The 13,845-nt window shown below is 43.6% G+C and overlaps 1 protein-coding gene across 2 annotated transcripts; it reads right to left on the bottom strand.

The window, feature by feature from the left end:
- Positions 1-3,522: 3,522 nt before the first annotated feature.
- Positions 3,523-13,185, bottom strand: casc3 (casc3 exon junction complex subunit). Of its 2 annotated transcripts, none has more exons than XM_035529264.1 (13): positions 13,000-13,185; positions 12,130-12,154; positions 11,953-12,008; positions 10,639-10,854; positions 10,234-10,382; positions 9,893-10,069; positions 8,817-9,640; positions 8,482-8,543; positions 8,178-8,286; positions 7,889-7,996; positions 7,290-7,492; positions 6,957-7,079; positions 3,523-6,532 (listed from the first exon to the last, which is right to left on the bottom strand). In XM_035529264.1, the coding sequence occupies exons 1-13, from the start codon at positions 13,183-13,185 to the stop codon at positions 6,494-6,496; spliced, it is 2,277 nt and encodes a 758-aa protein (XP_035385157.1). In that variant the 3' UTR covers positions 3,523-6,493. The 2 variants fall into 2 exon arrangements, with proteins under 2 accessions (XP_035385157.1, XP_035385163.1); XM_035529270.1 differs by having other exon boundaries at positions 10,696-10,854.
- Positions 13,186-13,845: the final 660 nt, after the last annotated feature.

The raw sequence follows: 13,845 nt of genomic DNA, 5'->3' as shown, positions 1-13,845 counted from the left end.
TCCACTAGACAAAAGCAATACTCTTCCTATAGCCAGAATAAAACATTAAATGCATATATTAACCCTTTGGCCAATATATCCAAAAAGCACTCCAAATGGATTGTGGATTACTGTTGTCCTGGGGCAAAGCACATAATTTAGCTCAATGCCTTCTGAGAGGTGTCATAACTAATTGGTTGGCTGATAGATGTCTTAATATAGCTTGCATTAGCCAAGGCCTTGATCCATATGGGATCTACTCATTTAAAGGTAGACAGACTTGACTACAGACACACCAGACAAGTAATCCCCAAACATAAGTCACAAATGCAAGTGGTCTGCAGTCAGCAGTGTGTGAGGTGCTCAGCCATATAGACTAAGTGAGCAGAGGAGGTGTGAGAGAAAGATGAACTGTGGTGGAGAGAGAGGCAAAGAGAAAATCGCTTTTATAATGGAGCCGAAAAGTTCAAGTGCTCAAGTGCATTTGCTGCTATCTGCTCACACACACACACACACACACACACACACACAAACAGGAGTTAGTGCAGTGGATTAGGTGAAGTAAAACTCAGTATGAAACATGAATCTGCTTTTTGAAACACAGAAGCAGTTGAAACACAAGCAGTTGAAAGTGAAACCCATTGAGGTGTCTGTCTTTTTTTGGGGGTTTTTTTTTTGGGGGGGGGGGGGGGGGGGGGTGTTTTTTTGTTTGTTTTATGGTTGGTAACTGCATCAATCTTGGGAAGTCTTTTCACATGCTTGACCAGGCTTGAGTGCATCTGTGTTAGTGCAGCGCACATGTTCATTTCACATTTGCCTCATACGTCTCTCTTTGGGTGGCTGCTCACAAACAGCTATCATGAATCATGCTTGCATCTAATGACTGTCAAATGCATGTACACGCACACACACACTCACAGAATCTGGGGGATGGGGTGACATGGTGATATCATCCTTCGTGGCACGGTGCTTTGTTTGGTGGCCGTCGCCTCATGACAACGCCGGAGGGGTCAGCCCCTCCTCGGCAATGTGCCTCTCTGGAGGGGAACAATAGCTGAGAGAGGGGATGCAGATAAATATGCAGAACGCAGCACCATCCCTTATTAAAAATGCAGAATTGATAGAAGCTGTAAAATCAAGCTGCATAGTTGTACTTGTACTTCAGTAGTTCTGAAATGAGAGTCTGATCGGGCCCAAGACCATATTCAGTATTTAAGACTTGGGGCAAATTTATCTTATTCTTCGGTCATTTCCTAGCAATGTTTGCAGGCCAGTTTCCTGGGCACAGTAACTACAATAGCATATTCCAAAGAGATGCCACTAACAATGACATTTAGCGTTGGACAAGACCTATTCTCTGGGGAAGGCTTTTTGAAACAGATTCTTTGTCATAAAACATTTTAATACTTGACTAAAAGGCAATGTAATTGACTTCTCCAGTGAATATTATTTTTAGTTTCGTCCAAGATTAATTATATTATGAGCTTACACCTTGTTTTAGCCTAAGGATTTTCAAGGGAATATCTCATTTAAAAATATAATTTAGGAAAAATGTATGCTTAATTATTAGTTTAGGATTATGAACTGTGCTTGGGAAAAACTGTAACAGTGTTTAGTTCCATAAGACTTGGAGGTGAAAGTACGCTATTATGATGAAAACTGACACTATGATAGGTCTGCCTGAGGCATGTAAGGCATGCAAGGGGCTCAAAAAGCCAACTTTGTATCTGAATGTCTTCATTACAAAATGAACGACGAAAACTGATTCAATATGAGCACTCTTCCTATGAGAAGTGTGATGCACACAGTGCTGGGTCATCCAGAGCTGAGAGTCATAAATCACACCCATGTTTCGCTGATCATATACAGGACGCGCAAACAAACCCGTGCAGCCAACACGCTTCACATGTCATGGTGGATGTGTGGTCACTGGGAGGACAGCAAGCGTGAACATGCCTCTGCTCTCCAGATGAAACATATATTGGGAGCCGTGTGTTCTACTGAGCTACACTGTTACTGCCACAGGGAGAGGGAGAGGGAGAGGCTTTTAGCACACCAGTCCATCAGAGAGTCAGAGAGGCAGTATCAAAGTGAGTTAGTGAAAAAGAGACACAGAGTGAGGTGTCGCCACTAAACGGGTAGGAGTGGCAGGGAAGAGTGAGACAGAGAGAGTGGCAGGGAGGAGAGGTGGAGAAGTGGACAAGCGGCTCTGTAGAGGGAGAAAGCCTGAGGGAAAGAGACAAGAAAGATTAGAATGATGCCACAGAATGTGCCAGCAGGAGAGGGAGTTTTTTTAAACACATTTCACAGTGTGAAATCTCTTTCAGCGAGACAGGAAACTGAAGAATTGCTTTTTTATTTAATTATTTGCTTTTTTTTTTTTGGTCCAAATGAATCTGATTGTATAACAAGCTTGGATCCTACTTTAGCCTTTTGCTAGTTTAATGCAAACAGTAATGCATCACAGAGGCCAGAACATCGCAGTGGCCTCGGCAGCCCCTCCAGCTGCCACCTCTATGAATATTCATTGACGGGCAGGCTTAAGAATTATTCGTCTGATTGGTCAAAGAAATAATTTTTCGCAGAATGACCACTGTACCCACCAATGCAATTGCTCAGTGCCTCTCACTCTGAATTAGATGAATATTCATTACGTTTTTCGGCTTTGCTGTGAATAAGGTGTTTGTGCTGCAGACAGATGACAGGCGTTTAGCCCCGGAGGCATGTTCCGTCAGAAACACAAAAAAAAAGCAGAGGGAGGAAATGTAACCAAGCAACTAGACTGAAGTCATGGTAAAGGTGATGAGTCTATTTCAAGCTATTCACTTGAATATTTGTGCTAAGGTGGCATTGATTGCTGTGCTTGCATGCATGGCATGGTGCAACAAGGAATGACAATGAAGGAAATCATAGGAGCTCTAACAGTAGTTAAAAACATGTAAAAAAAAAAAACCCAACACATCCCAGAACTGACACTCGGTCAAGAAACTCCTTTATTTAAAGGTTATTTCAACTGAAAAATTTGTGTAATTATGTGCAGCCTAATATTGAGTAATTAAACAAGTCCAAGACCACGCGTAATCTGAATTTAGAACACAAGCCCAATAGCAAGCGTCTATTACAAAAATTAGCTCTCACAAAGATACAAATTAAATTTAATGAAAAGTGTACCATTTGCCTTCTAATTATGGTAAATAGCATCTGCACAAGCTTGTCTTCTATGTGAATGAACAAAATAATTAAACCATTTGAAAGTCTCATTTGAATTTGGGTTACAGTGGCCTTGTACCCATTCATCTGTTGTCTGAAAAGTAATGTTTAATAAGGTTAATGAGCACCATTTCAGTAGCAGGATTAATGTGCAGGTGGGCATCCTTAAGTGGCCATTCGCCATCTGTTAAAATATTTCGCCTTTCCGTGGCTATACCCAGCCACTAATGAATATTACTGTGCATTGAACCGATGAATGCTGCAACAAAAAAAACAAACAAACCAAAAAAACAAAACAGGAAAAGCACTGAGAATGAAAACGGATGATGTGGATTAATGTGTGTGCACATTTTTTTATACATTTTATTGCATATTACATATATAATTAGATAGCTAAATTATTCATTAGCTACATTTGGCTAAATACCAAAAAGATGCAATGACAGGTTAGCAATATCGTTACTGCTGCAAGGTCCTGTGTGCGTCCCTTGGCTCGGGAGCGCTCCACAGTAACAGTACATTAGCTAGAAGCCAGCGGGTCTCACATCAGGCCAGTTCCCCCACATGGCCAGCGTGACAAGGGCAGGCTCTCCCGCTTGTCTGGCACATGACAAGGGACATGGGGTGACATGATGCCAGAGACAGAGTGAGCTGCCAGCTGATCACTTGGGGTTCACAGTCCTGAGGCAACAGCTCAGGTCCAGACGATAAAGGCTTGGTTTTTGGAGCTTTGAAGAGGGACTGAATATAAAATCACACAAACTATCTGCTTGCGGATAAGGGGGTGTGGAATTTTGCCATCTGCGCAATTTTGGCTGCAAGTTGAAGTACTCTGTGTTGCGACAAAACCGAGCTGTCTCACACTTCCGCTACCAGAAACGGGGCCAGGTTTGCTTCGCTATGATCACGTAAGAGCCAGCCCTCCCCAAGAGACGATGACACGGCCTTCCACGTGGGTCTTATTTTAATAGTTCTCTTGACAAAATTTTTCACAAAAACAAAACAAACAAAAAATCAAAACACTTTAATATATTCAAACACCTGTGAAACATACAAGCCTCCTCACAGTGTTGGCAGGTCTAGTCATTCAGAACAGATATGTTAAACCAATTCAGTTTAAGGCATTTAAAGTAATGTCATCAAATCACCATTTCTCATAAGCCACATCTCAACACTGAAAACAAAGAGAGGATAGCAGATATACGGGCACATCCTTGGGAACAAGTGAGCTGGCCGTTTGAAAGGCTGCCTGCAGGACCGTCCCCTGCAAGACATGCACAACTGTCTCGCAAACATGGGCATCCGTCTAGAACTGCTTTCACAAAGACATGTATCCATGTTCTCATGCATGCCTGTACAGAGCTTCTAAAAGAGAGAGAAAAACCCAACCTCTTGCAATAAGCATATATAACATATAAAAGGAAAAAATACTGACAAAATATCAATGATTGCAAGTGAATGAATTCAGTTAAGCTGTTAGATAAAAGGGGGAAAAAAAAAAAAAAGGAGGCGAGGTGTCCCTGCCGGCATTGCTCATGGTGACAGTATTCCACTGGTGGCCAAGTTGAAAGTATTACCTTTAAACCACAGGCTTCAATAGATTTTTTTTTTTTCCTATATACACTTATATTAGGAAGCTATCACCAAGCTTTAGCACTGTCAAGTACGTCAGTATCAGGCAAAGTTAACGGTTCTTTCTGGTTTTACAGTATTGAGTTCAACACAGTACGTCAAAAATACTAGTCTCAGAGGTGCATCGTGGATGGGGTGGGAAGAATGAGGAATTCACCCTCCTCTCCACACGGGTCTAGCACCATAAGGATAGATCTATAGGATGTATATGGGTGGAGCTCTATTGAAACCCCCACAAACACAAGATGGTTCGAAGATACCGGTGTCAACTAATAATATGAGATATGACCTCCAATAGCCCCTGGAGACCCCACACCAGCCCCAGACAGTTCGTTTGAACAGTCTGTAACGCAACTCAATGGGGCTGCTGCGTCAAAGCTCTGATCGACAATTAAAGGCGCAGTATCGCAGATTGCTACGCGGTGCGCTTGGTACTGGCTACAAAAAGGGAAGTCCTTGTGTCTGTGGTTCTGTATGCCCTTACTATGCTGCAAATATTATATTATAATATTATATATAGAGTGTGTGTGTGGTATGTATGTATGTATGTATGTATGTATGCATGCATGCATGCATGCATGCATGCGTTAAGCCATTTATCTAATGAAAAAGATCATACAGATCCTCAGCTCAAGGTCTCCTGCCTTCTCTGCCTGGTATGGAAACCATATTCAAGCTGATGTATTTCCTTATTCATTCTTACTAACAGAGAGCAAGAGCGTGCATATGAGAGAGAGAGAGAGAGAGAGAGAGAGAGAGAGAGAAAAAATAGAAACAGTGAACCAAAGTATATGCATAGAATGCGAGGCCAAAAAGTGCCTTCTAATGCTTAATGTGACTGCAAACTCGAAGGCGCTACATGCAAGACATCCATATTAAATTTCAATGAATTTATCGTTAACATAGACATTAAACAAGCATGTTACTGCAGCTGACCAAATCATTTCTAAAGAGGCTTCTCAAAAGTCCTATAGGTCCAGATTGATGTCGCTCTTCTCCAAGCATGATGAATGGGGTAGTGTAGTTAAAAAAAACAACAACATTTTTTTAAATACAAAACAAAACAAAAGCAAAAAAAAACCCCAAACACAAAGGCCCGGCCATGCGCAGTTGAAGCCTTCAGTCATGACCGAAATGTACTGTACTGCTGGCACACATGCCTAGACCCCCACAGGGATTCTTTAATGCACAGACATGCTGCAATTAATTAAAAACAAGTTCATACAATTAGCCATTCTCCAACTTTTCGACCTAAACTAATCGTTCAACTGATTTATGAGGATGTTCAAATAGATTTCTGAGAACAGTTACCAGCCACAAAACTTTCAGATACATCAAGCTGGGCTGGTTAAAAGGACTTCTATAGCATGTTCCCATCAAGGGCCAGGATGTGGCTTCATAAAGAAGCAAGATGACAGCACCCCCTGGTGACCAGCTGGGGAGTAAACCTGCAGCAGCCAAGAACCGATGCAAGCAAAAAGCATATCGTGAACTAGACCTCGCAGGAGGCTGAATGTGAACAAGGCTGACCGAATGAGTAAAATGAAACATTGAGGAAAGAACAAACAAATACGAGGCTAAAGATAAAAAAACAAAAACTGAATTCTTCGCATCCACAAGTGGTACTGGTCCAGGCAGACAGCGGTAAGGCCTCCTCTCCTCTCAATAGGAGCTAGGAGCGCACCTCCTCACTGGACTTCCTGCTCTGGTCCTACAGGATGGAGGAGGAAGCTCAGATTAGACCCACAGAGCTGTGATCCACTGCTACAAACAGCTTGCTGTGCATTTCTCCAACTGTGTTACAAGAAGGGCCATGTAGCTGCTGTTGCTAACAGTTGGAAATCCTCATTAATCAGGTAGAGCCCTTTTATTTCACTTCAGCAGTTTGCCTAGTAATTCTTCTTACATAAAAAAATGTAACAGCTTTGATATGCATAAACATAGATCTTTTCTAAACATACACTCATAAAAAATGTATATATATATATATATATATATATATATATATATATATATATATATATATATATATATATATATATATATATATATATATATATATATATATATGAATTACACCCCTAATAATAATAATGGCAAGATAAAGCAGATGATGTGATTTGTGTATGGCTTACCTCTGGCGGGGGGGGCTTGACTGTGACTGGCTGTGAGGTGCGTCGTGGGGGGGAGGGTTTGGGCTGGGCCTGTTGCTGCACTGTGTCAAAATACGTCACGCCACCGTATACCTGCGACTGTGCCTGCAAAAAATGAATGAATTACTGTGGAGTCCCCACCCCTGCATGGCCTTCACCGCCAACATGAACTGACACAGGCTAACTCACTAAAACTTGTTTAGCAATAATGCTACCTGAACAACAAAAATCTTTTACAGAACAATAAAATTACAGAGGACCACAAAACCCTGAGGTTTATTAAAAAAGTTAAATGAGACAGAAAGATTGTGTTACCTGTGGGTTGGGGTACATGGGTGGTAGGGTAGCTCCAGCAGGATAGGGGTAGTTGGTGTTGCTAAAGGTCATGACCCCAGGTGGGGGGTAGAAAGGTGGAGGCAACAGTTGCTGTGGTGGTTGCCCAGGCGACATAGAAACAGGTGGAGCAGCATAGAGTGCAGGGTTAGGCATGGGCCCTCCTGATTGGTGTGGATGCAAACCTGAAAGAAAGGGAGCAAAGACTATTGGCCAATCATCACTTTTTTTTATTTATATATATATATATATATATATATATATATATATATATATATATATATATATATATATATATATATATATATATATATATATATATATATATATATATATATATATATATATATATATAGTGGGTTGACAGGCAAGTGCTTCCTTAAGTATTATATCATTATCAGGCACTACATTTTAGAAATTACTGTTGATTTGTCAGCAGCAGCTTTGAACAAATTCATGACTTATGCTACACACAGCTGTGGTTTTTCACAAAAATGTTAATCCTTTTAAAAGATATTACAAGTGTTAACATTTCAAATAAGCAATAAGTAAAACCCTAAGAGAGACGGCTGGCGCCTCACCCGGGTGTGCAGGGTGTGGCAGGTGCATCTCTGGCTGGACCAGCAGCCCCTGTGGGGGCATTGTGGCAGGCCCATCACCGTGCGTGTAGATTGGTCCCTGGAACGACACTGCCAGCCACAACAACAGACAGCAGGTTTGAAATGGGAACTTTTTATTGTGCTACACACTAAGCTATCCTTAGGAAATGCAGTACATGTGTCTGCAATAGATAAATAAGTGTTAGAATTTATTTACAAAAACAAAAATCCCACAGTGCCATCCGCAGGCCCATAGCGGGAGTGCACTCACTGGGGTCATAGTAGTGGCCCTCCATCACCCCTATGTGCATTGGCGCTGGTTCAGGCACTGGTCTCTGGCGCTGGGAGGAGTAACGCTTAGCCCGCCCTCCACCCACACCCTGCCAGGGAGGGAACAGGACAAGAAGCATATGCTATCTCTCAATTTGCCAGACTCCATACAGAACTCAACAGCAATCACTAAACTGCAATGTGCGGCAGTTGTAGAAATATCCGTAATATCCAACTGTGGAAGTATGGATACTGCATAAAAAGACATAAGATTGTCAAAAAACTTAAGCTGGATCGGAACTCACCATGTCCTCCATGTTGGCATACTGAGGAGGACCACCTCCCATATGCATAGAGCTAGGGATGCCTAGAAGGGACAAAAAAAAAAACCAAACAAAAACAAACAAACAAAAAAAAACCTGATGACAAAACGCAAATAACTGAGTATAACTTTGCCACTCGGACTAGCAATTATTGGCACTTCCAGCATCACATTCTGACACAAGAAGGCGCAAGTCTTATGAAACACAGAGTATAAGAAAAGGAAACGAACACTAAATTATTAGTGAAACAGAAAGAAACAGGCAGCGCAAAGAAAGAAAGACAAAAGATTAAAGAAGCAGAATGAAAGCAGGAATACCCCTCATCTCAGGCCGCAGGTAAGAAGGCGGGCTTTGGGCCCAGTTCTGCCCAGCCAGGCTCAGACGGGCCAGATCCTGATCTAGTCCTGACAGGCTGCTCTGCGTGCCTGCATCCCCTTGCCAAGATTCGTTTTTGACAGGCGTCGGGGTGGGCTGCAGGGGAGGTGCAGAGTCCTCCAGAGATGCCTGTTTGCTGAGGTCCGAGGGCCTCGCCCGGGTCCTACGTGCCAACGAGTAGGATTTCTTCTCCACAGGCTTCTCAGGGGGTGGCGATGACTCCCTCGTGGGCCCAGCCCCACTCGTCGGGTCAGCCATTGGTCCAGGATCCTGTCGTCGTGGCGACGGCGTGGCCTCCCGCTCCACCCTATGCTGGTGAGCAGTATAGGTGGTAGTGACGATGGGGACCTCGCCCTCGTCTTCATCCTCACTGCGTGCAGCCTCGACTGGCAAAGTGGGGCCAGGGCGCTCAATGCGGGGACCTTGGGGGCCACGCCCTCTCAGCCGGGGTGCTCGTTCACCCTCCGGAGGCTGCGGTCGCACGCCACGAGGCGGAGGGCCGTCCGCAGTGGCCCGGGTGTGGCCGCGGCCCTCGTTGCGATGTGGGGCAAGTGGGGGGCCTCGGCCAGCCTGGAAACTGCGCAAAGATGTCTGGGATGAGGGCCTGCCCTGAGGGCGAGGGCCGGAGGGAGCACCCGCCTGCAGGGTTGCTGCCGTGCTTGCTGTGGCTGGTGGGACGCTGCGGGTCGGACCCTGCCAGGATGCACGTGGGGGTTTCTCTCCATCTCTGTAACGCTTGGGCTCTTGGTTTGGTGACCCAATATGTCTACAGAAGGGAACAGTGCAAACACAGACAAGCATGTCATGCAAACAAAACTGCAAATAGTGGAGATGCTTTCCAGCCATGGATGTCTCTGAATGTCAGGTAAATATTTAAGGATTTAAATATTTATATAGTATGTAAACTACATTCCAACTACATGGCAAAGTGTGTGCAGCCTATTGTGCAATCTACGAAAGATGGAAGGCACTTCTTAGCTGGACAGCATTCTTCTGAAGGTCTTTCTCCTGGACTCACCTTGGTCTTCGAGACCTGTACGGCCTGCCTTCGCCGGGGCCTGTGCCATTGCGAATGTCGTATCCATAGATGGCGATAAGCTCCTCACGCGACTTTGGTGCCTGCTCCTCCTCCCTGAACTTGTCATGCTCCCAGCGCCCCTCGTCTTTCCACAGCTTCCTGTGTCTGCCTTTGGGCCTGTGAATAGAGAAAGAGGGTGCAGCAATAATAAGGAAGAAGTGAAAGAGAGAACCACCCCCCCGAGAATGAATTAATCCTTTATTCTCAGTGGCCAGGATACTGAGATGCCTGAGTACATGAAGCGTACCACAGTTGCACTTGACCTCTGCCAGCACTCTCACCTCTCCTCGTCCTGAGTCTGGCCTCTTACGTCATGCTCAAAGAACAGGCCCTTTCGTGGAATGTAGGCCGGATTCTTCCGGTCCTCGTCATCATCCAACTTCTGACCAGCTTTCCCCGACGACTTATTCTCAGGATCATCGGTACTCTCCTGTAAGGGCCGGTCCCCTTCCATTAGTGCGGATCCACACAGCTACTAATAACCCAAGCTTTAGCACCACACTGCTCATGCGCAACTCTAAGTATGCACAGACACCGCATCTAACACCCAGTCCTTAGACTACAGGACATTAGAGACTGTACTGAGAAAGGCTAGCAATGTTTGAAATATACATCCAAAACATAAGGTCATAAAGACCCAATTATTCTCGCACACCAAACAGAGCAGTTCATTTTTCACTCCCTACCTGGCCGTCTCCGCTCTGCCTCTCCCCCGCTATGTTACCCTTCTTCTCTGCCTTCACCTCCTTCAGCACGCCCTCTTCTTCCTCCTCTCCTTCATCGCCATCATCCTCTGCATGCTCTTCGGCAGGAGCGTCCGCCGCATCTTTCTGCTCTGTGGCAGGGCACGCAGCCTCTTCGTCACTGAAGTGCTCCCCCTCCTCCTCCTCATCCTCTCCTCCCTGAGACACAACCAGACTGAATGGATGGCATTGGTTTCCCCATCCAGATATTGGATTTGGATTTCCCCACTCCCCTTTTACATTTTTTGATAGAATGTCAGTGTAGATGGGTGTTCCAACTCATCAATGCAACCACCGGATAAGTAGCTACTCAATTTAGATAATCTGTTTTATTTTTTAGTCCAACAAGTCTTATTCTTCTGGTGCCTGTACAACAAAAACCATTTTGCACACATTTTACTACAGTAAGCCTGCACCAAATAAAATGCATGTATCTATTTATTAATATATTTTCAGCCTGTCTTACCCTTGCGAGAGATATTACCACACACACAGACAAATTAAGATCTAGTATTCAATTGTATTATCACACTGCAATCTACAAGAGTATTTCAGATTAAAGTAATTAAAGTCTTAGTACTCAGGTACACCTAAACCTACAAATATTAGAAACAATCAGCTCAACATCCAGCTCCAACACAGACAGCAGAAGAGACAAAAGGAATATGGGTTGCTAGGACACCCAGCAAAATGGCCAACACTGGAAAAAGAGCCTGTATAGATTTAGCCCTTTTTTCAATGAGACATGAAGCAAACAGCAGTATAGAAATGAAAAGCCTCCCCACAAGCACCTACATATAGCAGTATGATTCACTTGCTGTGATACTGTCAGAGATTGTCAAAATAAAGCCTGCTTACATAAGGTCTTAAGACATGTCAAAGACTTTAGATTGATCTGCATGAGGCATTTAAAAAGCCAAATTTTTTATTTGAATCCATCAACAAACATTTCTAAATATTCAGATTCTGAGCACTCATCAATAAGGAGCTTTCAACATGGCTCATATGCCTGTCTGTAATGAACAGTCAAATTAACCGCATAGTACCTCATTATAAGATTTTTATTAAGATTGCTCAAAACAATACATGCAAATAACCTGTCCTGCATGGCTACACCACTTGGTGTATATATGCCATGCCAATGAAAGCCCACCTAGAACACCCAGTCCTAACCCCACATTTTGGCCCTCCGCTCAAGCCTGTGTAGTGGCAGATTTCCTCACCAGCCCTCTGGCTTGTGTTGCCATGGTGACTCACCTCAGAATGAGAGCCGTTCTCCTCCAGATCCGCGCTGTCGTAGTCCGATAGGACAGCTGCAGGGGAAAAAAGAAATCAGCTTTGCAGACCCACTACACCCAGGCCACCTATTATGAATCAGGCCCATTGCTCACTGCTTCCAAACACCAAATGCGAAGTAGAGAGAGGAACACTCACCTTCGCCTACAGCATCCTCACTTTCCTAGAAAAGGGTGGAGACAACGATTAAATGCATACTCCTGTTAAACCATCAGCAAACATCACACAAACTATACAAGAATTCCTTGTTAAAAAGACAGCAAGTTCCTCATTCTGTTAACCACTGCTCTGACTATGGTGTGATTCCGAACTTCATGTTGTTACAAGCTAAAGCCTGACAGAAGAAAGGCACTGCTAGGGACAGGCCTAAAATGATTAAAAACAAGTGATGATAAAATGTCTGTTAAATGAAAGGTTCCAGGCAAGAGTGGAAGCCAAGCTATACAGGCTGTAGGTAGGTACCTAGCTAGCTGTCTCATGAACTTTTGTAAACACAAATAACATTTACACAATTAGACTGTAACCATAAGAGCGTACCTGTCATTAAACATTTAAGCCAAACGTTTAAATACGTCAAAACATATGTTTATGTGGTCAATTGCCACACAAAGGCACTCTGGAGGAGCACCTCTACTGAAACGCACCGTACAAAAGACATCAAATTACAGCCATCTAATTCAAGATGGCAATCAGTTACCCCATTTCTAAAACGCGTTAGCTAACATGTTATCGGATAATAAGAAGCCGAACAAGATCCACATCCCGACTCTAGCGGGTTGATGGTGGTGGTGTTGAATTGATGAGGAGCGCCTCTGCGACCTAAACAAAAAAAAAAAAACACTGTGGAAAAATACTACAAATCCTCTAACGGGCCGAAAGAGCACAATAACCAGTGAATACCTTAAAATCAATTTTTTCAACGGTATAACGAAACGCAGGTGTTTTTGACCCATTTACATAACGATAACGACTTGCTAGCTAATATGGTAGCAGGGAAGACACACTCACACATTCAGATTCGTCATCGCTTTTAGAACCAACACGAACAGCTGGCGATTCGACAGGCTCGGGAATTCTTGCCCGGCTCTTTCCTCCAGGAGAAAATGATCTCCCGCTCTCAGATCCTGATCCAGATTCTTCCTCCTCCTCACTGTCCTGGGACGCGCGCCGTCTTCGTCGTCGCCGGTCCGCCATCTTAACTCACAAGGAAGGAAAACCGGAAAAGCGCAAGGAAACGTGGGTGTTAATAGAGTCGTCATTTCCTCTCCCTCTACCACCCTACTCTAGTAACCGCTAGGTTGAAATATGTGTTTGTTATAGTTAACCCTAACATACACAGCATTTCTTCTAAGGAATATTGTATATGGGTTTTCTGTTTAAATTAGTTTAAACGTACAGTCGCTAATATGACCGATGTACATTTAACGGATCCATGATCTTAAAGGATATACTGTATTTCTCGTTGCCAACCACAGCTAAAACACTTATAGCTGGTGCAGCAAATTCACGAGCTGCAGCTTTATTGACCCCGGTGACCTTGTTGCTTTTGTTTGTAATTACATTAATTTTTTCAATGAATTTTCAACCTTAGTAGTCTACTAATAAACTCTACCTAACCCCCCCCCCCCCCCCCCCCCCCAAAAAAAAGTTGAGCTAGTAATCATATGTTAGATGTAAGCTCATCTTGTGACAGGCAGCAATAACATTGCTTCATGAGTGCATGGGGAGTGTTAAAATATTGTGAATGAAGCAGTTTTAGTTGGCAAACTGTTATATGCTTGATATAATTAAATTGGTTACCCTGTGCTTAAAGTGTATCTATCAAGCCCTTAAAGTTAGTCTCTGCAAATCTAC

The sequence above is a fragment of the Electrophorus electricus genome, chromosome 1 (genome assembly GCF_013358815.1).
Source record: "Electrophorus electricus isolate fEleEle1 chromosome 1, fEleEle1.pri, whole genome shotgun sequence".
Taxonomy (NCBI): Eukaryota; Metazoa; Chordata; class Actinopteri; order Gymnotiformes; family Gymnotidae; genus Electrophorus; species Electrophorus electricus.
Note: the sequence above shows the minus strand (reverse complement) of the source record. Positions and strands in the feature narration are given on the sequence as shown.

Coding starts and splice junctions, on each gene's coding strand:
- casc3 (XM_035529264.1), bottom strand. CDS start 13,185: ATGGCGGACCGGCGACGACGAAGACGGCGCGCGTCCCAGGACAGTGAG. Junction 12,009..12,129: donor TGAGGATGCTGTAGGCGAAG/GTGAGTGTTCCT, acceptor TTTCCCCTGCAG/CTGTCCTATCGGACTACGAC. Junction 8,287..8,481: donor ATGCCAACATGGAGGACATG/GTGAGTTCCGAT, acceptor CCTCCCTGGCAG/GGTGTGGGTGGAGGGCGGGC.